Raw genomic sequence first — 27,266 nt, forward strand, 5'->3', positions numbered from 1 at the left:
TGAAAATTGTACATTCACACTGAAGGCATCAAAACTATGAATTAACACATGTGGAATTATATACTTAACAAAAAAGTGTGAAACAACTGAAAATATGTCTTATATTCTAGGTTCTTCAATGTAGCCACCTTTTGCTTTGATGACTGCTTTGCACACTCTTGGCATTCTCTTGATGAGCTTCAAGAGGTAGTCACCGGAAATGGTTTTCACTTCACAGGTGTGCCCTGTCAGGTTTAATAAGTGGGATTTCTTGCCTTATAAATGGGGCTGGGACCATCAGTTGTGTTGTGCAGAAGTCAGGTGGATTCACAGCTGATAGTCCTACTGAATAGACTGTTAGAATTTGTATTATGGCAAGAAAAAAGCAGGTAAGTAAAGAAAAACGAGTGGCCATCATTACTTTAAGAAATGAAGGTCAGTCAGTGCGAAAATTGGGCAAACTTTGAAAGTGTCCTCAAGTGCAGTTGCAAAAACCATCAAGCGCTACAAAGAAACTGGCTCACATGAGGACCGCCCCAGGAAAGGAAGACCAAGAGTCACCTCTGCTTCTGAGGATAAGTTTATCTGAGTCACCAGCCTCAGAAATCGCAGGTTAACAGCATCTCAGATTAGAGACCAGGTCAATGCCACCCAGAGTTCTAGCAGCAGACACATCTCTTCAACAACTGTTAAGAGGAGACTTTGTGCAGCTGGCCTTCATGGTAAAATAGCTGCTAGGAAACCATTGCTAAGGACAGGCAACAAGCAGAAGAGACTTGTTTGGGCTAAAGAACACAAGGAATGGACATTAGACCAGTGGAAATCTGTGCTTTGGTCTGATGAGTCCAAATTTGAGATCTTTGGTTCCAACCACCGTGTCTTTGTGCGACGCAGAAAAGGTGAACGGATGGACTCTACATACCTGGTTCCCACCATGAAGCATGGAGGAGGAGGTGTGATGGTGTTGGGGTGCTTTGCTGGTGACACTGTTGGGGATTTATTCAAAATTGAAGGCATACTGAACCAGCATGGCTACCACAGCGTCTTGCAGCGGCATGCTTTTCCATCCGGTTTGCGTTTAGTTGGACCATCATTTATTTTACAACAGGACAATGACCCCAAACACACCTCCAGGCTGTGTAAGGGCTATTTGACCAAGAAGGAGAGTGATGGGGTGCTACGCCAGATGACCTGACCTCCACAGTCACCAGACCTGAACCCAATCGAGATGGTTTGGGGTGAGCTGGACCGCAGAGTGAAGGCAAAAGGGCCAACAAGTGCTAAGCATCTCTGGGAACTCCTTCAAGATTGTTGGAAGACCATTTCCGGTGACTACCTCTTGAAGCTCATCAAGAGAATGACAAGAGTGTGCGAAGCAGTCATCAAAGCAAAAGGTGGCTACTTTGAAGAGCCTAGAATATAAGACATATTTTCAGTTGTTTCACACTTTTTTGTTAAGTATATAATTCCACATGTGTTAATTCATAGTTTTGATGCCTTCAGTGTGAATGTACAATTTTCATAGTCATGAAAATACAGAAAAATCTTTAAATGAGAAGGTGTGTCCAAACTTTTGGTCTGTACTGTTTTATATATATATTCATATATATATGTATATATATATATATATATATATATATATATATATATATATATATAAACTGTGCAGAGAAACTGTTATAATTAGAATAAAATTCCATTGAAAATAATCTTAGTTGTTCCTCACTTGCTCCTCGTGAAAGGTTACTAACTGTTATTATGTTAGTACTAGTAAATGGTGACAGAGTGACAGGTTGTCGTCCGTTGCTAAGCAGCCAGTGATAGAAATATTGATTGCATACAGCAAACCTCAGCAAGGCTGAATCTATGCATCTAAACCGACTCGTTCAGATCTGTGCACAATAAATGAGCTAGTATTTGGGAGATATAGGCCCAGGATGGGTCTCATGGCGATGTCATTTGCGTGAGTTGGAAGAGATTGTCTGCCTCTTAACATATGGCATGTGCAGTAATGTCCCAAGCAACACATTACACATGGTAAGCGTCCTGGCCACACACCACCATGCTCTAAAAATAATTAGCAAATTACATTACGGTCTAATACGATTAAGCAGTAGCTACATGCCAAGACATTGTAAATTCAGATATGTACTACAAAAAAATAATAAAAGAAAAAACAGAGCCCACACACCTTTAATTAAATTAATGCTCAGGTGCACAAATACGCTATCTGACCGAAATGCTAACATATACATACACACTGCGACTAATGAATACATGAAGTCCAATAATAATACTATGTTAATAACGTAAGGTGCTCAGTTAGCGGTTTTTGATCAAAGAGAGCAAAAGCCATCCAACCACATGAAGATGTACCTAAATATGGATGGTCCCTAACCACTATACGTCCTACCTCTGTGTGCCAAACAGGGCCTCGTCTGAATGGGGAGTGAAAAGGAAAAATATTGGACTTCATGTATTCATTAGTCGCAGTGCGCTGACGCATCCTGTATGTATATATTCGTATATTGACCACATAGCGTATTTGTGCACCTGTATATTAACTTAATACTAAAGGTGTGCAGGTCTTATTTTTTCTTTTTTGTAGTAAATATCGGGGGATGTGGCCCCCCTTATCCATCCATCTTTCCCACATAAGGTTTTAATTGCGAGCTACATTAGATAGCTATCGGCCGAACGATCATTCAGCTGACCATTATCTCTCCTGACACCCCGATACAGATGAGCGCCAGTCTCAGCACGGCGCTCCGGTACTCTATGAGAGAGCCGCTGCCTGAATCTTCTCCCACTGAACAAAAGGATGAGGCTATTGAATTTCAATCTCCAAATCTTTATGTTCCCCATTTAAAAGGCTCCCATGCAAATTATGTATTGCTCCAAACCTGCTGATATCAGTAGGTTTGCCCAACTTTTTTCTATTGTGTATGGGGGCCTTATAAAACATGGTATATCAGCACATGTTCACAATACAAATAGACAAATCAAACAAGGAGGGCCATTATAAAAAAAAAAGATTTTACATATAAAGGCGTGTTTATAAAGATGAGGAATATATGATAAATCCATGTCTACCATGAACTTTAATCAAGTTATATGGCTACACAAATCATAATCAGGGCCACAATCATTCAATAGAAATGCTACTTGTAGTGACATTTACATTTTACAAGGCCCTTCCTCATAGTGTACAGATCTCTTGCCAATCATTGTAGCAATAGAGCTGCACGTTACTGGGGACAATTCTCTTACTAGTCTAGAATGAAACGCAATGAGAAAAATGTAAAACCCATGATCAATATCAAAGAGGCCTCAGTCTTAAAGAGGACCTGTCACCAGGTCAAAAGTGGCACATTTTTTACCTTATTTTATTCCCGTTACTCCCCTGAGTATCCCGTTTGTCATTTTTTTTTAAACCTGCCATATGGGTCTTTTTTATTACTAGTTTTTATGATGTTCACCAAGGGGGTGTGACTCATAGGATTCTCTGGGGCATGCCTTTAGGCTCCTCTGCATTATTGCCTTGTGAGCACCACCCTTTTGGTAAAGACTATAAAAATTAGCACTACATAAAAATGCCCATGTCTCGGGAACTGTATGGCAAATTTTTAAAAAAAGAAAACAATAAAAAACGAATTACTCAAGGAGCGGCGGGTATAAAATAGGAGCAAATACTGGCCATTTGTGACCTGGTGGCGGGTGCTCTTTAATAAATTTTAGCTTGTTATCTTTAAAAGGTGAGTGACTACAGCATATTATTACTGTTATTTTATTTTGTGTTTATTAGGAGGCAGTAGATAATAGATAAGCTCCCAGGCTGCTTGCTAAATGGATGTGATACGTAGACGACAAGGAATGCCACCCTGTCTACAGTGAGTGGCCGAGCAGTCACAAGTCTCCATGACACATTTTTGTTGCAGCGCTAACGTCTGCCGTGTTTGTGCTGATGTGTACACCCTTACAAACAAAGATGACACAAGCTGTATAATAGAGAGGTATTCAAAGAAAAGTATGCTTTTACGGTCCTTTCAGTGGGTCAGTTTCAAGTTTATCAATAATGTAAAGGCCCTCAGTCTCCCCGGTGGCCCTCTCCATCCGTATCTACATCCATTATTGATGAAGTCCTGATAGCTAGTGTTCACATACATTCATTTGCAGAGAAAATGACTTCCATTTGATGCCACTGGTCTAGAGATGCTTTTATTAATTGAAGCCGGGATTTGCATTGAAGTCCTTGAAATCGATATGAGCTGTAATAGAAATCTTATATCATGTCGAGTCGACTTTGCTCTTCATGTAATCTTTTAATTGTTAGGTAAAACATGCAAGGTTTTTATTTTACTTTAATGCACTCAGCATATGCAAGCAGCGGGTACTTCAGAAAGCATGCCCATATTATTACGGGGGCAGGATCATATTTAGGAATGTGCCCGCGTGCGTACATGTGGGGGTTTTAAAATTATAATATTAATAAAATGAGACTTCTTATAAAGCTTTGTGCAGATATTGAGCTAATTTAACTGCTTCGAGGCAAATTTACATTTTTGCCCTTTAATTTTTTCCCAAGAACTATAACTTTTTTAGATTTTTCTGTTGACATAGCCATAGGAGAGCTTGATTTTGAGTTGAGTTTTAAGGAAGTGTTGTAGTTTTCAATGACATGCTTCACTTTACCATATAATGTACTGATAAATAGGATACAAAAATGGTGAAATAAAAATCTGCAATTTTTTTTTGGGCTCTTGTTGTTACGCTGTTCATTGCGCAGCAAAAAATTACATGGCCACATGATTCTTCAGGTTAGTACAATTATGGTGATACCGAATTTCAAGAGGTTGTCCAGTCCAAATCGAGAAGTCTGCAGTCACCATGTGCAGACACCAGGGGCAGAGACAGAGACTCAGCACTGGAAACAAATACAGACACCAGGGGCAGAGACAGAGACTCAGCGCTGGAAACAAATACAGACACCAGGGGCAGAGACAGAGACTCAGCGCTGGAAACAAATACAGACACCAGGGGCAGAGACAGAGACTCAGCACTGGAAACAAATACAGACACCAGGGGCAGAGACAGAGACTCAGCGCTGGAAACAAATACAGACACCAGGGGCAGAGACAGAGACTCAGCGCTGAAAACAAATACAGACACCAGGGGCAGAGACAGAGACTCAGCACTGGAAACAAATACAGACACCAGGGGCAGAGACGGAGACTCAGCGCTGGAAACAAATACAGACACCAGGGGCAGAGACAGAGACTCAGCGCTGGAAACAAATACACCAGGGGCAGAAACAGAGACTCAGCGCTGGAAACAAATACAGACACCAGGGGCAGAGACAGAGACTCAGCGCTGGAAACAAATACAGACACCAGGGGCAGAGACAGAGACTCAGCGCTGGAAACAAATACAGACACCAGGGGCAGAGACAGAGACTCAGCGCTTGGAACAAATACAGACACCAGGGGCAGAGACAGAGACTCAGCGCTGGAAACAAATACAGACACCAGGGACAGAGACAGAGACTCAGCGCTGGAAACAAATACAGACACCAGGGGCAGAGACAGAGACTCAGCACTGGAAACAAATACAGACACCAGGGGCAGAGACAGAGACTCAGCGCTGAAAACAAATACAGACACCAGGGGCAGAGACAGAGACTCAGCGCTGGAAACAAATACAGACACCAGGGGCAGAGACAGAGACTCAGCGCTGGAAACAAATACAGACACCAGGGGCAGAGACAGAGACTCAGCGCTGGGAACAAATACAGACACAAGGGACAGAGACAGAGACTCAGCGCTGGAAACAAATACAGACACCAGGGGCAGAGACAGAGACTCAGTACTGGGAACAAATACAGACGCAAGGGGCAGAGACAGAGACTCAGCGCTGAAAACAAACACAGACACCAGGGGCAGAGACAGAGACTCAGCGCTGGAAACAAATACAGACACCAGGGGCAGAGACAGAGACTCAGCGCTGGAAACAAATACAGACACCAGGTGCAGAGACAGAGACTCAACGCTGGGAACAAACACAGACACCAGGGACAGAGACAGAGACTCAGCGCTGGAAACAAATACAGACACCAGAGACAGAGACTCAGCGTTGGGAACAAATACAGACACCAGGGGCAGAGACATAGACTCAACGCTGGAAACAAATACAGACACCAGGGGCAGAGACAGAGACTCATCGCTGAAAGCAAATACAGACACCAAGGGCAGAGACAGAGACTCAGCGCTGGGAACAAATACAGACACCAGGGGCAGAGACAGAGACTCAACGCTGGAAACAAATACAGACACCAGGGGCAGAGACAGAGACTCAGCGCTGGAAACAAATACAGACACCAGGGGCAGAGACAGAGACTCAGCGCTGAAAACAAATACGGACACCAGGGGCAGAGACAGAGACTCAGCGCTGGAACAAATACAGACACCAGGGGCAGAGACAGAGACTCAGCGCTGGAAACAAATACAGACACCAGGGGCAGAGACAGAGACTCAGCGCTAGAAACAAATACAGACACCAGGGGCAGAGACAGAGTCTCAGCACTGAAAACAAATACAGACACCAGGGGCAGAGACAGAGACTCAGCACTGGAAACAAATACAGACACCAGGGGCAGAGACAGAGACTCAGCGCTGAAAACAAATACAGACACCAGGGGCAGAGACAGAGACTCAGCACTGGAAACAAATACAGACACCAGGGGCAGAGACAGAGACTCAGCGCTGGAAACAAATACGGACACCAGGGGCAGAGACAGAGACTCAGCGCTGGAAATAAATACAGACACCAGGGGCAGAGACAGAGACTCAGCGCTGGAAACAAATACAGACACCAGGGGCAGAGACAGAGACTCAGCGCTGGGAACAAATACAGACACAAGGGGCAGAGACAGAGACTCAGCGCTGAAAACAAACACAGACACCAGGGGCAGAGACAGAGACTCAGCGCTGGAAACAAATACAGACACCAGGGGCAGAGACAGAGACTCAGCACTGGGAACAAATACAGACACAAGGGGCAGAGACAGAGACTCAGCGCTGAAAACAAACACAGACACCAGGGGCAGAGACAGAGACTCAGCGCTGGAAACAAATACAGACACCAGGGGCAGAGACAGAGACTCAGCGCTGGAAACAAATACAGACACCAGGTGCAGAGACAGAGATTCAACGCTGGGAACAAACACAGACACCAGGGACAGAGACAGAGACTCAGCGCTGGAAACAAATACAGACACCAGAGACAGAGACTCAGCGTTGGGAACAAATACAGACACCAGGGGCAGAGACAGAGACTCAGCGCTGGAAACAAATACAGACACCAGGGGCAGAGACAGAGACTCAACGCTGGAAACAAATACAGACACCAGTGGCTGAGACAGAGACTCAGCACTAGGAAAAAATACAGACAGCAGGGGCAGAGACAGAGACTCAGCGCTGGAAACAAATACAGACACCAGAGACAGAGACTCAGCGCTGGGAACAAATACAGACACCAGGGGTAGAGACAGAGACTCAACGCTGGAAACAAATACAGACACCAGGGGCAGAGACAGAGACTCATCGCTGAAAGCAAATACAGACACCAAGGGCAGAGACAGAGACTCAGCGCTGGGAACAAATACAGACACCAGGGGCAGAGACAGAGACTCAACGCTGGAAACAAATACAGACACCAGGGGCAGAGACAGAGACTCAGCGCTGGAAACAAATACAGACACCAGAGACAGAGACTCAGCGCTGGAAACAAATACAGACACCAGGGGCAGAGACAGAGACTCAGCGCTGGAAACAAATACAAACACCAGAGACAGAGACTCAGCGCTGGAAACAAATACAGACACCAGGGGCAGAGACAGAGACTCAGCGCTGAAAACAAATACAGACACCAGGGGCTGAGACAGAGACTCAGCACTAGGAACAAATACAGACACCAGGGGCAGAGTCAGAGACTCAGCGCTGAAAACAAATACAGACACCAGGGGCAGAGACAGAGACTCAGCGCTGGAAACAAATACAGACACCAGGGGCAGAGACAGAGACTCAGCGCTGGAAACAAATACAGACACCAGGCGCAGAGACAGAGACTCAGCGCTGGAAACAAATACAGACACCAGGGGCAGAGACAGATACTCAGCGCTGGAAACAAATACAGACACCAGGGACAGAGACAGAGACTCAATGCTGGAAACAAATACAGACACCAGGGGCAGAGACAGAGACTCAGCGCTGGGAACAAATACAGACACCAGGTGCAGAGACAGAGACTCAGCGCTGAAAACAAATACAGACACCAGGGGCAGAGAGGGAGACTCAGCGCTGGAAACAAATACAGACACCAGGGGCAGAGACAGAGACTCAATGCTGGAAACAAATACAGACACCAGGGGCAGAGACAGAGACTCAGCGCTGGGAACTAATACAGACACCAGGTGCAGAGACAGAGACTCAGCGCTGAAAACAAATACAGACACCAGGGGCAGAGAGGGAGACTCAGCGCTGGAAACAAATACAGACACCAGGGGCAGAGACAGAGACTCAATGCTGGAAACAAATACAGACACCAGGGGCAGAGACAGAGACTCAACGCTGGGAACAAATACAGACACCAGGGGCAGAGACAGAGACTCAATGCTGGAAACAAATACAGACACCAGGGGCAGAGACAGATACTCAGCGCTGGAAACCAATACAGACACCAGAGACAGAGACAGAGACTTAGCACTGGAAACAAATACAGACACAAGGGGCAGAGACAGAGACTCAATGCTAGAAACAAATACAGACACCAGGGGCAGAGACAGAGACTCAGCGCTGGGAACAAATACAGACACCAGGTGCAGAGACAGAGACTCAGCGCTGAAAACAAATACAGACACCAGGGGCAGAGACAGAGACTCAGCGCTGGAAGCAAATACAGACACCAGGGGCAGAGACAGAGACTCAGCGCTGGAAACAAATACAGACACCAGGGGCAGAGACAGAGACTCAATGCTGGAAACAAATACAGACACCAGGGGCAGAGACAGAGACTCAGCGCTGGAAACAAATACAGACACCAGGGGCAGAGACAGAGACTCAGCGCTGAAAACAAATACAGACACCAGGGGCAGAGACAGAGATTCAGCACTGGAAACAAATACAGACACCAGGGGCAGAGACAGAGACTCAGCACTGGAAACAAATACAGACACCAGGGGCAGAGACAGAGACTCAGCGCTGAAAACAAATACAGACACCAGGGGCAGAGACAGAGACTCAGCACTGGAAACAAATACAGACACCAGGGGCAGAGACAGAGACTCAGCGCTGAAAACAAATACGGACACCAGGGGCAGAGACAGAGACTCAGCGCTGGAAACAAATACAGACACCAGGGGCAGAGACAGAGACTCAGTGCTGGAAACAAATACAGACACCAGGGGCAGAGACAGAGACTCAGCGCTGGGAACAAATACAGACACAAGGGGCAGAGACAGAGACTCAGCGCTGAAAACAAACACAGACACCAGGGGCAGAGACAGAGACTCAGCGCTGGAAACAAATACAGACACCAGGGGCAGAGACAGAGACTCAGCGCTGGGAACAAATACAGACCCAAGGGGCAGAGACAGAGACTCAGCGCTGAAAACAAACACAGACACCAGGGGCAGAGACAGAGACTCAGCGCTGGAAACAAATACAGACACCAGGGGCAGAGACAGAGACTCAGCGCTGGAAACAAATACAGACACCAGGTGCAGAGACATAGACTCAACACTGGGAACAAACACAGACACCAGGGACAGAGACAGAGACTCAGCGCTGGAAACAAATACAGACACCAGGGACAGAGACAGAGACTCAGCGCTGGAAACAAATGCAGACACCAGAGACAGAGACTCAGCGTTGGGAACAAATACAGACACCAGGGGCAGAGACAGAGACTCAGCGCTGGAAACAAATACAGACACCAGGGGCAGAGACAGAGACTCAACGCTGGAAACAAATACAGACACCAGTGGCTGAGACAGAGACTCAGCACTAGGAAAAAATACAGACACCAGGGGCAGAGACAGAGACTCAGCGCTGGAAACAAATACAGACACCAGAGACAGAGACTCAGCGCTGGGAACAAATACAGACACCAGGGGCAGAGACAGAGACTCAACGCTGGAAACAAATACAGACACCAGGGGCAGAGACAGAGACTCATCGCTGAAAGCAAATACAGACACCAAGGGCAGAGACAGAGACTCAGCGCTGGGAACAAATACAGACACCAGGGGCAGAGACAGAGACTCAACGCTGGAAACAAATACAGACACCAGGGGCAGAGACAGAGACTCAGCGCTGGAAACAAATACAGACACCAGAGACAGAGACTCAGCGCTGGAAACAAATACAGACACCAGGGGCAGAGACAGAGACTCAGCGCTGGAAACAAATACAAACACCAGAGACAGAGACTCAGCGCTGGAAACAAATACAGACACCAGGGGCAGAGACAGAGACTCAGCGCTGAAAACAAATACAGACACCAGGGGCTGAGACAGAGACTCAGCACTAGGAACAAATACAGACACCAGGGGCAGAGTCAGAAACTCAGCGCTGAAAACAAATACAGACACCAGGGGCAGAGACAGAGACTCAGCGCTGGAAACAAATACAGACACCAGGGGCAGAGACAGAGACTCAGCGCTGGAAACAAATACAGACACCAGGCGCAGAGACAGAGACTCAGCGCTGGAAACAAATACAGACACCAGGGGCAGAGACAGATACTCAGCGCTGGAAACAAATACAGACACCAGGGACAGAGACAGAGACTCAATGCTGGAAACAAATACAGGCACCAGGGGCAAAGAGGGAGACTCAGCGTTGGGAACAAATACAGACACCAGGGGCAGAGACAGAGACTCAATGCTGGAAACAAATACAGACACCAGGGGCAGAGACAGAGACTCAGCGCTGGGAACTAATACAGACACCAGGTGCAGAGACAGAGACTCAGCGCTGAAAACAAATACAGACACCAGGGGCAGAGACAGAGACTCAGCGCTGGAAACAAATACAGACACCAGGGGCAGAGACAGAGACTCAGCGCTGGGAACAAATACAGACACCAGGTGCAGAGACAGAGACTCAGCGCTGAAAACAAATACAGACACCAGGGGCAGAGACAGAGACTCAGCGCTGGAAACAAATACAGACACCAGGGGCAGAGACAGAGACTCAGCGCTGGAAACAAATACAGACACCAGGGGCAGAGAAAGAGACTCAACACTGGAAACAAATACAGACACCAGGAGCAGAGACAGAGACTCAATGCTGGAAACAAATACAGACACCAGGGGCAGAGACAGAGACTCAGCGCTGGGAACAAATACAAACACCAGGGGCAGAGACAGAGACTCAGCGCTGGAAACAAATACCGACACCAGGGACAGAGACAGAGACTCAGCGCTGGAAACAAATACAGACACCAGGGACAGAGACAGAGACTCAGCGTTGGGAACAAATACAGACACCAGGGGCAGAGACAGAGACTCAGCGCTGGGAACAAATACAGACACCAGGTGCAGAGACAGAGACTCAGCGCTGAAAACAAATACAGACACCAGGGGCAGAGACAGAGACTCAGCGCTGGAAGCAAATACAGACACCAGGGGCAGAGACAGAGACTCAGCGCTGGAAACAAATACAGACACCAGGGGCAGATACAGAGACTCAATGCTGGAAACAAATACAGACACCAGGGGCAGAGACAGAGACTCAGCGCTGGAAACAAATACAGACACCAGGGACAGAGACAGAGACTCAGCGTTGGGAACAAATACAGACACAAGGGGCAGAGACAGACAGTCAACGCTGGAAAGAAATACAGACACCAGGGGCAGAGACAGAGACTCAGCGCTGGAAACAAATACAGACACCAGGGGCAGAGACAGAGACTCAATGCTGGAAACAAATACAGACACCAGGGGCAGAGACAGAGACTCAGCGCTGGGAACAAATACAGACACCAGGTGCAGAGACAGAGACTCAGCGCTGAAAACAAATACAGACACCAGGGGCAGAGACAGAGACTCAGCGCTGGAAACAAATACAGACACCAGGGGCAGAGACAGAGACTCAGCGCTGGAAACAAATACAGACACCAGGGGCAGAGACAGAGACTCAGCGCTGGAAACAAATACAGACACCAGGGGCAGAGACAGAGACTCAGCGCTGGGAACAAATACAGACACCAGGTGCAGAGACAGAGACTCAGCGCTGAAAACAAATACAGACACCAGGGGCAGAGACAGAGACTCAGCGCTGGAAACAAATACAGACACCAGGGGCAGAGACAGAGACTCAGCGCTGGAAACAAATACAGACACCAGGGGCAGAGAAAGAGACTCAATGCTGGAAACAAATACAGACACCAGGAGCAGAGACAGAGACTCAATGCTGGAAACAAATACAGACACCAGGGGCAGAGACAGAGACTCAGCGCTGGGAACAAATACAAACACCAGGGGCAGAGACAGAGACTCAGCGCTGGAAACAAGTACCGACACCAGGGACAGAGACAGAGACTCAGCGCTGGAAACAAATACAGACACCAGGGACAGAGACAGAGACTCAGCGTTGGGAACAAATACAGACACCAGGGGCAGAGACAGAGACTCAGCGCTAGAAACAAATACAGACACCAGGGACAGAGACTCAGCACTGGAAACAAATACAGACACAAGGGGCAGAGACAGAGACTCAACGCTGGAAACAAATACAGACACCAGGGGCAGAGACAGAGACTCAGCGCTGGAAACAAATACAGACACCAGAGGCAGAGACAGAGACTCAACGCTGGAAACAAATACAGACACCAGGGGCAGAGACAGAGACTCAGCGCTGGGAACAAATACAGACACCAGGTGCAGAGACAGAGACTCAGCGCTGAAAACAAATACAGACACCAGGGGCAGAGACAGAGACTCAGCGCTGGAAACAAATACAGACACCAGGGGCAGAGACAGAGACTCAGCGCTGGAAACAAATACAGACACCAGGGGCACAGACAGAGACTCAGCGCTGGGAACAAATACAGACACCAGGTGCAGAGACAGAGACTCAGCGCTGAAAACAAATACAGACACCAGGGGCAGAGACAGAGACTCAATGCTGGAAACAAATACAGACACCAGGGGCAGAGACAGAGACTCAGCGCTGGGAACAAATACAGACACCAGGGGCAGAGACAGAGACTCAACACTGGAAACAAATACAGACACCAGGGGCAGAGACAGAGACTCAACACTGGAAACAAATACAGACACCAGGGGCAGAGACAGATACTCAACACTGGAAACAAATACAGACACCAGGGGCAGAGACAGAGACTCAGCGCAGAAAACAAATACAGACACCAGGGGCAGAGACAGAGACTCAGCGCTGGGAACAAATACAGACACCAGGGGCAGAGGCAGAGACTCAGCGCTGAAAACAAATACAGACACCAGGGGCAGAGACAGAGACTCAGCGCTGGAAACAAATACAGACACCAGGGGCAGAGGCAGAGACTCAGCGCTGAAAACAAATACAGACACCAGGGGCAGAGACAGAGACTCAGCGCTGGATCTGTGGAGGGCAAGAAGAGCACGGGTTGTTTGCTGTTTGTTATAAAAAAAAAACTGCAGTCTATGGACAGGGATTATCCATAACCAAAAAACTTCTTTAATAGGTTAAATGATTTCATGGTTACCTGACTGGTATGATCGTCCTTATACTGACTAGTATGTAAATCTATATCCTTTCACATAAAATAAATGCTAGAACAGCCCTATGGCCTCATTATTGGATTATTAGCTATAAACACTATGTGTCTAAGCATTTCATATTGTCTGTTAATTTATTTTACATTCTTACAGCTTCTTCATTACAAGAAATAGTTTTTCCAAAGCTGCCGTTATTGTAATGTATTATGTATTGTTCCACAGTATGTAGAGAAATATGAGAATGATGTCATTACTTAAAATAGAGCTCCTCACCGGACTAATTCTACCTGATTCCTTATGTCTTTAAAGGAAACCTGACAAAACATATGAAGTCAAAAGCCCACATGAAGAAGTGCCTGGAGCTCGGAGTAGCAATGACATCTGTAGATGATGCGGAAATAGAAGAGTCAGGTACGTCATACTTTAAATTTGGTTCTTCATCGTCTGTGTGAGAAGATGGATCGCCCACACAACTGCCTAACATGGGAAAATACATTTCAGCAGCAAGTCTGTGAATATATTCATTTCCCAGTACTGAATTAGAAATTGTCCTAATAACGTAGGGTGAATGTAATTCTAGCAGTGTAATGTACAGGCAAGATTTAGTAGAATCTTTTTATCAATACTAGATTTATTTTGATTCACTCAGAAAAGTTTTGACATATTTTTCAGATTAATTTGAGAGGGCAAAGTCAGAATTAGAGCTTACAGCCAGCACAATATCATATTCATATCAAAAGACTATGGAGAGGGAAGGTGTAATATAAGGAGTGAGGTCACTACTCCCAATAAAGTGTCTAAAGCTGGCCATAGCTTCAGACAACTGTCCCCCTAAACCCACCCCACACTTGACTGGGCCCCTAGAAACAGTGACACCTCTGGAGACGGCTTATTTCCTCTAAGAACAAAAGGATCAGGCATGTTAAAATCCAACTGCTCAATCATTCTAGGGAGGGCCATATAACCATTAGATGGTTGACCTTTCCCAACAAAATCAGCAGGTTGAGCCAATATTAATCTAATGAATATGGTCATTTAAAGAGGTTCAATTTTGAGAGCTGGGGTAGAGGAAATCTGTATGATACAAAACCTAGTATAGTATAGGACCAACATACCAGACAACTCCAACAAAATATAAAGTATAAGACAAATATGTACCAGTAACATATTTTTGAGTGGGGGGTTTAACAGTTGTGTTCTGTTCTTCTACGCCCATCATCTTACGCCTTCAATGTGTTTGTTACAATATAATTCAGAAATATATATATATATATATATACAGTACAGACCAAAAGTTTGGACACACCTTCTCATTTAAAGATTTTTCTGTATTATGAAAATTGTACATTCACACTGAAGGCATCAAAACTATGAATTAACACATGTGGAATTATATACTTAACAAAAAAGTGTGAAACAACAGAAAATATGTCTTATATTCTAGGTTCTTCAAAGTTGCCACCTTTTGCTTTGATGACTGCTTTGCATACTCTTGGCATTCTCTTGATGAGCTTCAAGAGGTAGTTACCGAAAATGGTCTTCCAACAATCTTGAAGTAGTTCCCATTTGTTGGCCCTTTTGCCTTCACTCTGCGGTCCAGCTCACACCAAACCATCTCGATTGGGTTCAGGTCTGGTGACTGTGGAGGCCAGGTCATCTGGCGTAGCATCCCATCACTCTCCTTCTTGGTCAAATAGCCCTTACACAGCCTGGAGGTGTGTTTGGGGTCATTGTCCTGTTGAAAAATAAATGATGGTCCAACTAAACGCAAACTGGATGGAATAGCATGCCGCTGCAAGATGCTGTGGTAGCCATGCTGGTTCAGTATGCCTTCAATTTTGAATAAATCCCCAACAGTGTCACCTGCAAAGCAGCCCCACACCAACACACCTCCTCCTCCATGCTTCACGGTGGGAACCAGGCATGTAGAGTCCATCCGTTCACCTTTTCTGCGTCGCACAAAGACACGGTGGTTGGAACCAAAGATCTCAAATTTGGACTCATCAGACCAAAGCACAGATATCCACTGGTCTAATGTCCATTCCTTGTGTTCTTTAGCCCAAACAAGTCTCTTCTGCTTGTTTCCTGTCCTTAGCAGTGGTTTCCTAGCAGCTATTTTACCATGAAGGCCTGCTGCACAAAGTCTCCTCTTAACAGTTGTTGTACAGATGTGTCTGCTGCTAGAACTCTGTGTGGCATTGACCTGGTCTTTAATCTGAGCTGCTGTTAACCTGCGATTTCTGAGGCTGGTGACTCAGATAAACTTATTCTCAGAAGCAGAGGTGACTCTTGGTCTTCCTTTCCTGGGGCGGTCCTCATGTGAGCAAGTTTCATTGTAGCGCTTGATGGTTTTTGCAACTGCACTTGGGGAGACTTTCAAAGTTTTCCCAATTTTTCGGACTGACTGACTTTCATTTCTTAAAGTAATGATGGCCACTCGTTTTTCTTTACTTAGCTGCTTTTTTCTTGCCATAATACAAATTCTAACAGTCTATTCAGTAGGACTATCAGCTGTGAATCCACCTGACTTCTGCACAACACAACTGATGGTCCCAGCCCCATTTATAAGGCAAGAAATCCCACTTATTAAACCTGACAGGGCACACCTGTGTAGTGAAAACCATTTCCGGTGACTACCTCTTGAAGCTCATCAAGAGAATGCCAAGAGTGTGCAAAGCAGTCATCAAAGCAAAAGGTGGCTACTTTGAAGAACCTAGAATATAAGACATATTTTCAGTTGTTTCACACTTTTTTGTTAAGTATATAATTCCACATGTGTTAATTCATAGTTTTGATGCCTTCAATTTGAATGTACAATTTTCAAAGTCATGAAAATACAGAAAAATCTTTAAATGAGAAGGTGTGTCCAAACTTTTGGTCTGTACTGTATATATATATATAGTCTTTATCTATTTATTTTTTTGATATTTATATTTTATACTATAACACATTGTGTAAAATGCTAGGCATATAAGTACAGTCAAGGACAGGACACAACTGTTAAGCCCGCCCATACATATTAGAGCAAGGTTTGCCGAACCCACCGATGTCAATGTTTTTAGCCGACGCTGTAATGTGTATGGGATCCTTGGACAATTGATTATTGAGGGAGATGAGGATCTGGCATGTCTGATTTTAGTTTCCGATCCTTTTGTTCTCCCTGAGAAAAGCCGCCTCCCGGGATGTCTAGCAGTTGGTCTCTCATAGAGAAGACAGCTGAAATAGCTAGTGACCGAAATGGGAGAGTTGGCCGAGATAGCTGCTGGCTGAAATGATCGTCGAACTATTTGTCTTCTGACAGCCAACTAAGGTGTATGGGGGGCTTTAGAAATTTAAGTACATCAGAGAAACTAAACAATTACAGATCAGAGATGAGAGTCCAGGTCAGATTTGAATTTACATGAACACACGGGTAACCTTGAAAAGGAGTGTGCATCTTTGACAGGTGTCTCACTGTATGCACAGTCCAGCTTGGATCACTAATTGAAGCAATAGTTGAAATCCCGACACCAGCAGCAGATAAGTGTTCAGCTCACTGACTTGTATAATGGTGATTGTCTTAGTAATGACTGTTATTTGTATCGGTGACAAGGTCATGATATTAAATGTAAAGCAAGCACAGGGCCACAGAAAGGCAAGGGAGTGAACAGATCGCCTGAACACAATTCCAAAGCTCTCGTTATTGTAAAATCAACCCGAACTTTGACCATATCCTAATATTGATTACATTGTTTTGCCCCTCAAGATTTCAGACCTTACAACCTAATCAACCCTTAAAATAAAATTAGTGGTATGTTTTTGCCTTCGCCTTACTGATTCACATGTGCAGTATCATTATAGATGACTGTACAGTGTATGTAAACTGTAATGTGAATGGAATTTATAAATCCTAAAAATTCCATCTCAGTTTTGGCTAAATTGTTATAGGTAATTGGTTACCTGACTAAACAAAATTGCCAATATATCATGGATTTACCAAACAACGCAAGTTGAAACGGTGCAGATTTGAAATGAGCCTCACATGTCAATGTTTGCACAGATTTTTTTAATGCAAAGTCTGAATAAGAATTGTTAAATTAAGATCTCATCCGGTTTGCTGCTACTGTAATACCCTGCAGATTTTCCACCCACAAATCCTTACAGAATCCACAGTGTATCGGCCCCCAAGAGTAGGTTTCAACATGGCAGATTTGCTCCTGCAGAAAATAATGCAGCTGGAATGTTTTTCATACATCTGAATGGGGTTGTCTCTACAACACGGTATACTTAAATATAATATATATTAACTTATAATGCTCCCCAAGTGTCAGACCAAGTATAAAAGCCTGAATGTAAAGTGTACACAGACTTAAACTACAAGTGATGGATTGTAATGCCGTATATAAGAGGCAAACACTGCTATTGCTGACCTAAGACAACAGTGTTTACATTTATTTTGGTCATATAATAAGTTTGATAATGAATGATATGGGTTTCCTGGATTTTTTGTTTAGAAACACCGCCATTTTAGTCCATGGGCTGTGTTTAGTGTACTCTGACCAAAACTAAAAGCCCCATATATACCTGTGAGGCCATGAGTTGGAAGACTCACAGCCAGTCCGTGCATTGCAGTCTATATACAGAGCGTGAAATAGGCTTATCTGGAAGCAGCCAAAGGCAGGGGCTACAGAGTGATAAGCCAGCAAGCACACTGTCATTGTGCATTGTAAGGAGATAATCCGGCAATTAAGAAGAACAGAGACCAGCCCCTGGGTTTTGAGGGCATGGCTTGTTCCTGCTCACCGGGTTCTCTCCTTAAAATGCACACTGACAGTTCACTCTCTTGCTGGATCGTCACTACTCATCAGAGCCGGTGAGGAAGCGCACTATCACTGTGCATTAAAAATAATTTAGCACAGTGACAAGATCCTACTGAGCATATGTTGAAATTGACAACTGGTGCATTCTCAGTAGAGCAGAGATTAGCCCAGTCCCTGAAATGGACGTCATTGATGATGCCTCGTTTCTGGGTGAAGACAGAGGCTGTGGTAATGACCTCTGCCCCCTTATGATGTCTTGTTTGAGTATCCCAGCATCCACTGGGGATTTTCAAACAAAATGTAATTAATGGGAAGTGGGTAAAAAACATAAATAAAGAAGTATAGTAGAGAGGGATTGGTGGGGAATTTTTAATTAAAACATATTGGAAAAGTGATTAGATTATTACTTTAAACAGATAGATATTTAGTATTAAATCAGTGTTATTGTTATTTTGTATATTTCTTTGATATATATATATATATATATATATATATATATATATATATATATGTAAAAGTAGGGTAAAAAGTGCCTTAATTGCTGAAAAGATTAGTACTGGCAGTGTTCCAATACTGGCGTAGCACTGCTGGAAACCAGTGGTCGAAGGAGCATGAGCAGAACAGCAAGCGGTAGTAGAAGTTCTTGTCGTTAACAAAATGAGTTGTAGGAAACAATCCGTAGGTATGTGAGAACTATCTAGGTAAGAATGTTCATGAGCTTGGAGACTGGAAATTAGGCTAACAGCTAGACACAATACTCAAGCAATGAGTGAGAGATCCATGCGGCTTTAAGTAGGCCCAAACAGGAAAGGAGATGGAGTCCACAGGTTCAGAATCTGCCATCTTAGTAAAGGGCAATTGCAGAACACAACAGCAACCTCCAGTGGTAAGGAGTGGGATTACAATGTGAACAATAGCAGCCATTAGTGGTCAAACTGTAGAAGGACAACTGGAATTCTGACATTCAGTTAGGGACCCTTAGTCACTTACTTAGAGACATCTGGGCAATAGAATTGACAAATATGTAGGCTCTAGTTTAAGATTTCCACTAGATATAGCATGCAGTTCGTACAGTTCACACCTTAAAAAACAGAATTGAGAAGACGCAAGGAAGTGATCCAATCCTATTCATTTGCTTGTCATTATGGCCAAAATAATGTTACAATTGATATAGGTAAGGTGACTTCTGCACTAAGAAAAAAGTGACTTTAGCTACTAAATAGTGAAGTATAGAATTAAATGATTGTGTGGCAATAGTGCCATGAATTGGTGCCAAGTTACATTGATGAGAAGATGAGTAATGGTCAAGCTTTTGTTCTGATGTCGCCTAACGTGACTAAGAGTGTAATACACTTGGTAGCTGGCCTTTGACACATTCACTGCATCAAGAAAATTTATTACAAGTCTAAATTATTACATCAGGTAATAAAACATGATGTAAGCTTGAATTATTATACCATGCATTTGCATTTCAGATTTTATTTCTTAGTTTTATTGTAATGGTAATAATTTTGTTTGGGTCTATGTTTCTCTAAGTAGACCACTGAAATCACTATATTTTGAAATTTAAAGCTAAATTCTGAAATTATTTTTATATTCTTCATAATAGAATTCTTATGTCTCTAATATTGTTATTTCAGGAAACATTGAAGATATGCAGAAAGAATCAGAAAAGAATACTATAGCTATTGATCACCAGTTTTCAGATGCAGAGGAATCAGATGGCGATGATGGAGATGATAATGATGATGATGACGATGAGGAGGAAGATTTTGATGATACCCAGGGTGACTCAACACCAAAAACGAGATCGAGAAGTACAAGCCCTCAACCCCCTCGATTTTCAACATTGTCTGTTACTGCTGCTTCAGCTTCACAAAGATCATCACCAGAGGTCTCCATTGGTCACTCTTCTTTGATGAGCTATTTGTCCACCATGCCTAGTATTCAAGTTACACCTCTCATGAATTCAAATGCTTTGGGTGGAGACTCCCAAATGGTAAACTATCAAAAGCTTGTCCTTGCTAGTTTGGAACACGATAGAGAAAAAATGGATGTACCTGGCAGCATGGATGAGGACTATATGCTTACTTCTGAACCCAGTTCATCTCCCAGGGACTTATCATCCTGTAGTCGCCATTCCTCTCCAGGATATGATTCTTCGCCATGCAGAGATAATTCACCAAAGAGGTACCTATCACTTAGGGGAGATTTGTCCCCCAGAAGGCACTTATCACCACGAAGGGACGCTTCACCAATGAGGCACCTGTCACCAAGAAAAGAAGCTGCATTAAGAAGGGAACTCTCGCCCCGAAGAGACGTATCACCAAGACGTCATCTTTCACCACTGAGGCCAGTGTCACCTGGGAAAGATATTTCTACCGGGCGAGATCTGTCTCCTAGAAGAGAACGGAGATACATGGGCAGCTTTAGAGCACTTTCACCTAGAAGACGTTTACACCACAACCCAAGTTTGCCAATGAGTCACTATTTGCACTCAGACTCAGGATTACTTGGCCCTGGAGTAAGTTACCTTTGATTTAATTTTTTATTTTATTGTTTTGATTTGTTTTTTTAAACATTACAGTAACATACAATTCAAAACCACCCACACCCCTCACCCTACCTTATTTTTGTTATTTAAAAATTGTTATCCAAATTTGAGGTTTTAATTTAAATATCACAACTTCTTCTTTCTACTTTTTTTTTAAAAGGCCCAGTAAAAAGACTTAGTAGTATGCAATTTTTGTCCCTCAATATGTACCTGGCATCAGAATTTTATGGGCAAATCTGTCTCCCAAATCTATAAGAAAAAAATTTTATGTGTTCACTGGCAATGGCTTAACCAAATACTTACAGTAAGATACAACTATGGATTTGTATTAATGAGTAACCATTGTTTTAATTATTGTTTCATAAATCAATAGTACATGTGAAAATAAGCAACTTTGTAATATATCTTATCAGAGAAATCTGCTTCTTTCTCCACCAGGACTGATCAACCTCAAAATTCTCAATTCCTGGCTAAAATCTGTATTCAGTGAAGACTTAATATTATATAACTGAGATAGGAGATGGCATTTGCTACTTATAAGATTCTTTGTAGAGGGAGGAGGAGGAGGGTGCAGTTCTTTATCTAGTTCCACCCTCCCCTCTACATAGAATCTTATCAGCACCAACTGTCATCTCCTGTCACAGTAAAATAATAATCTGTCTTCACTGAATACAGCCTTTACCCATGAATTGAGAATTTTGAGAATGAATGAATCAGTCTTGGCGGAAAAAGAAGCGGATTTCTCTGATAAGATATACAGTACAGACCAAAAGTTTAGACACACCTTCTCATTTAAAGATTTTTCTGTATTTTCATGACTATGAAAATTGTACATTCACACTGAAGGCATCAAAACTATTAATTACCCCATGTGGAATTATATACTTAACAAAAAAGTGTGAAACAACTGAAAATATGTCTTATATTCTAGGTTCTTCAAAGTAGCCACCTTTTGCTTTGATGACTGCTTTCCACACCCTTGGCATTCTCTTGATGAGCTTCAAGAGATAGTCACCGGAAATGGTCTTCCAACAATCTTGAAGGAGTTCCCAGAGATGCTTAGCACTTGTTGGCCCTTTTGCCTTCACTCTGCTGTCCAGCTCACCCCAAACCATCTTGATTGGGTTCAGGTCTGGTGACTGTGGAGGCCAGGTCATCTGGCGTAGCACCCCATCACTCTCCTTCTTGGTCAAATAGCCCTTACACGGCCTGGAGGTGTGTTTGGGGTCATTGTCCTGTTGAAAAATAAATGATGGTCCAACTAAACGCAAACCGGATGGAATAGCATGCCGCTGCAAGATGCTGTGGTAGCCATGCTGGTTCAGTATGCCTTCAATTTTAAATAAATCCCCAACAGTGTCACCAGCAAAGCACCCCCACAGCATCACACCTCCTCCTCCATGCTTCTCGGTGGGAACCAGGCATGTAGAGTCCATCCGTTCACCTTTTCTGTGTCGCACAAAGACACGGTGGTTGGAACCAAAGATCTCAAATTTGGACTCATCAGACCAAAGCATAGATTTCCACTGGTCTAATGTCCATTCCTTGTGTTCTTTAGCCCAAACAAGTCTCTTCTGCTTGTTGCCTGTCTTTAGCCGTGGTTTCCTAGCAGCTATTTTACCATGAAGGCCTGCTGCACAAAGTCTCCTCTTAACAGTTGTTGAAGAGATGTGTCTGCTGCTAGAACTCTGGGTGGCATTGACCTGGTCTCTATTCTGAGCTGCTGTTAACCTGCGATTTCTGAGGCTGGTGACTCGGATAAACGTATCCTCAGAAGCAGAGGTGACTCTTGGTCTTCCTTTCCTGGGGCGGTCCTCATGTGAGCCAGTTTCTTTGTAGTGCTTGATGGTTTTTGCAACTGCACTTGGGGACACTTTCAAAGTTTTCCCAATTTTTCGCACTGACTGACCTTCATTTCTTAAAGTAATGATGGCCACTCGTTTTTCTTTACTTACCTGCTTTTTTCTTGCCATAATACAAATTCTAACAGTCTATTCAGTAGGACTATCAGCTGTGTATCCACCAGACTTCTGCACAACACAACTGATGGTCCCAACCCCATTTATAAGGCAAGAAATCCCACTTATTAAACCTGACAGGGCACACCTGTGAAGTGAAAACCATTTCCGGTGACTACCTCTTGAAGCTCATCAAGAGAATGCCAAGAGTGTGCAAAGCAGTCATCAAAGCAAAAGGTGGCTACTTCGAAAAACCTAGAATATAAGACATTTTCAGTTGTTTCACAGTTTTTTGTTAAGTATATAATTCCACATGTGTTAATTCATAGTGTTGATGCCTTCAGCGTGAATGTACAATTTTCATAGTCATGAAAATACAGAAAAATCTTTAAATGAGAAGGGGTGTCCAAACTTTTGAGGCCCATGAGCATCAACTTTCACCTCTGCTCATCTATGATCGATATCGGTTGCCTAAATCTTTGTCTGAAGCGTAGTATATTCGCTAAATGTTTGACTGATATATTTAATATTCGTGGCCATTATAAGTTTCAAAGTATGGTCATGGTTTAAGCACTCTCAAAGCTGAGGTTTATATATCAACACCAGGGTGTTTTTTGGGTAAAAATGTTACTATTTGATTAATTCTGATAGCTGTATATGTTTTACTCTCTACTATGTAAAATAGGGGTGGGGAACCTCAGGCCATTTACGGCCCTCATTGATCTTTATCCGGCCCCCAGGCAGATTCCGAGGGACCACAGAGCTTGGGCTGCCAGCTGTACTTTGCCGGCCGCTGGCTCATTAATTTCTTCTTGCTCTGAGCACGCGCATGAACTGTTCACTGCTGAACGCTGAGGCGCGTGCAATGAAAGATTTCGTAATGACACCAGTGTCAGGACGTACTTTGTGGGCGGAGTTAGCGCACAATATGTACGGCCCCCAAAAGATGGTATAAATATCCAAATGGCCCTTGGCAGAAAAAAGATTCCCCACCTCTAGTGTAAAAGAGTGGGCTGTTTTTCTAACATGTTGTCTAGAGAGTTGAAGGTCATTATGAAGTTTGGTTCCACTGTAAACAATGTAGATTTTACAGTGCATTGTCACCTGCCTACCTCTTTTGGTATGATGGTCTGCTGTTATTCCATTGTGGCATACATTCTTGTTTGTTTTAGAACATATTGTTCCAGTGAGATGTAACAGATTTATATTATCACCTTGAGTATTACATTTATTAACTTTAAATACTTTTTATGTCGTTAACATTCACAGTCATAAATTTGGCTGGAACCTTACAATTTTTGGGAAATCTTATTTTCCCCATTAGGACCATTATGTATAAAACAGCAAAGCAGGCGAAATCTAGAGAGCATAACAAATGGCGTCCATAAACTTTGTTTTCACAGGGTTTGGCAAAACATGTTACATCCTATTACTGCAGGCACTATGTTAACCATTGTATTTCTGCAGAGTGAAATTCTTCATATTCTTTTAGAAATCAGGTGACATAAGTCGAAGTGTAATATATATGTATATATATATGTATATATATATATATATATATATATAAAAATTCAGAGTAATAGACACTCAGAAATTGTTAAAGTGAAATGCGACTATCATGTTAGGCTGTACAATTTGTCAAGATCCTAATAATTGGAATAGGAGATGTGCGGAAGAGACTTGGGCATCGATCCTATGGCAACTATATCACCCAATGTGATGCCCACATTACCACTTCTGAGGAGAGACATTTAAAGAATGTAATATTTGTAATGTAATTTGTAAAATTGATTTATGTAGAGTTTGTTAATACAACAGTGATCATTTAACTAAATGTTTTACTTTATATCTACTGCAGAGTTTACGAAAGAACTGGCCACAGTTTCCATATGTTGGTCCTCCTTATCCAGAAGATATTACTGGACACCAAAGCCATGGCCCAGCCCATGTTGGCCACAAAGACTCTGTTTTCAGCCACTTGCCATTGCACTCACAGCAGCAAATACGAGCACCTTTACCTATGATCCCAATAGGTGGGATTCAGATTATTAATTCTAATTCTGCAATCCAGTCCAGTTCTCACTCGTCATCAACCACGACTTTGCACCTAAGCAGCTCAGATGACAAAACAATCCCATCTTCAGAATCATGTAACCCATTGCACCTTGAGAAACATTCTTCTTCTGACTTCCCTCTTGGAGATCCTATACATGGAGTTACTCCAACCCTCTTACCTTCACCAGGGCAAAGCCCTTCAGATGAAAGCTCCAAGCCTGCTGAGAGGGAGCAAGAAGAAAATCTACGTACTTGCACAAAAGCCATTGCTTGCCTGAGGATTGCTACAGAGGAAGGTCTATCGCTGAAGCGGGACCAGCTGTCTCATCCTCCTGAGCCCAATCAAAAAACATTAGAAAGTGCACAGTTTGGCATTAGGCACTTTAGTGGACACGAGGCAGGCATGTCGCTTGCATGCGCCTCACCCACCCATGTTGACTTGCACGGAGAAAAAGACAGTTTTGGTACATCGCAGTCTACATTAGCTCATTCCAAATTCTATAGTAAGAGCATGGACATGACAAAGTTAGGATTTCATGGCAGGAATGAAGAGCCATCGAGCACACAGGAAAGGAAGGACTCTGCAAGCGAGTCTAGTAACTTGCATTGATTTGAATGGGCATGTAGACGATAAAATAAAAAAACTTTTTTCTTGTAGAAAACACATTCATAGCATGTCTGATGTACTTAACGATGATTTGTTCTTGAAAGTACTTTTATTATAAGAAAACAGATAACTATAAATATATAGACATGTATATATATATCTACTGTATAAGTCATCATGAGCCTGACCAAAACGAAACTTTAAACTCTTGTAATGGGTCTGGTACTTTTAATTGTACAGATGTTTGTGCCTTTTCCTTTACTTTGCTTATATTCTTATAAGCATTTTTAGCAGTACCCTGTATATATTTTAGAATTTGTGTATCTGCTTTGTAATAATTGTAATTTCATTCTTTTTTGGACACTTGGGCCTACATGTAAAAAGTAAAAAATAGCATCAATATATATGTGAGGTTGCACTAAAACATATTTTTATATGATTGAAACTCGACAGCTTTTATGTACAGCTCCAATCCTGTAATACTAATATTTATTTACTTTGTTTCATAAATTGTACATTTTTTTCTTAATGTCGTGAATTGCTTTTTTCTATGTGAAGCATGGGGATTACTGTTGCGTAAATAGAACAAAAAAAAATGTATAGTGTAAGCAAGATATTTAAATGAAATATCATCTTATTATGCACTTATGCATTGGTTAAACAACAAAAATTACGGATATATCAGTCAGTTCTTTACTCTTGTCATTTTTTTGTCCCTTGTTTGCTGAATTGACTATAACTTAACTGCGGATTGTGATTTTAAAATTATAGTAATGTAAAGCATTAAAAGTACAAACACGTGCTTATTGTGAGGTTTTATTTCTCCAATAGCTGTATGACACAGTTATGAATATATCACAAGTATATGGTCTTATGTGAACATTTTGCTTGGTATACTCCAATAATACATATGGGAAACATTCCACCCCATGTATATGTACAAGTGCATCACTGGTACAGGTATATGTAACTATCAGTTGGACACATCACCTAATAAATGTACTGGAGTGTCTTTAAAAAAGGTGACAAAGCACATCTGACTATGTGGAAATGGGTTATTGTGCTATTACTGGATTATAATTCTGTGAAACCGAGTTTGTAATACAGATCAATAAGGAGTGTTCTTTAAAAAAGAAATAAATATACAGTTACATGCAGAAACTGTGTTGAACGTTTATCATCCATATTGTGTTCAGACTGGAAAGGGCTATGTACTGTATATATAGTGTGTTTGGGCAGTGACGTAGTAGCTGTTAACATAGCATTGGCAATTTCATTCCGCTTTTTCTCCTGCATTCATAATCCATATCCCAGTGTGAAAACAGGTCTTACTTGGCAAGGGTATAGTTAGGGCTCATTAAGACGTCACTTTTCACATACAAGTTGTAGCCACATTTTTCACAGATAACATTCGTACCTATGATAGTCTATGAGGTAGTTTACATATCTGATTTTTTTCCTGGGACAAAGTGACCTACACACAGAGACTTGTCAAATATTGATCCGAGTGTTGAGTTAAAATCACCAATGCAAGTCT

General features: G+C 43.0%; 1 protein-coding gene across 3 annotated transcripts in view; it reads left to right on the plus strand.

Moving 5' to 3' along the window:
* The window catches only part of HIVEP2 (HIVEP zinc finger 2), a 234,336-nt gene extending 207,449 nt beyond the window's left edge, over positions 1-26,887 (plus strand). For all 3 annotated transcript variants that reach the window (XM_073671380.1, XM_073671381.1, XM_073671383.1), the window contains 3 exons: positions 14,066-14,167; positions 20,196-21,079; positions 24,926-26,887. In XM_073671380.1, coding sequence (XP_073527481.1) covers positions 14,066-14,167; positions 20,196-21,079; positions 24,926-25,732 — 1,793 coding nt within the window. In that variant the 3' untranslated portion in view covers positions 25,733-26,887. The remainder of the gene's footprint in view (positions 1-14,065; positions 14,168-20,195; positions 21,080-24,925) is intronic.
* Positions 26,888-27,266: the final 379 nt, after the last annotated feature.

The sequence above is a fragment of the Phyllobates terribilis genome, unplaced genomic scaffold, assembly GCF_046119375.1.
Source record: "Phyllobates terribilis strain yellow unplaced genomic scaffold, ASM4611937v1 Scaffold_3__8_contigs__length_932513732, whole genome shotgun sequence".
NCBI classification, from domain to species: Eukaryota; Metazoa; Chordata; class Amphibia; order Anura; family Dendrobatidae; genus Phyllobates; species Phyllobates terribilis.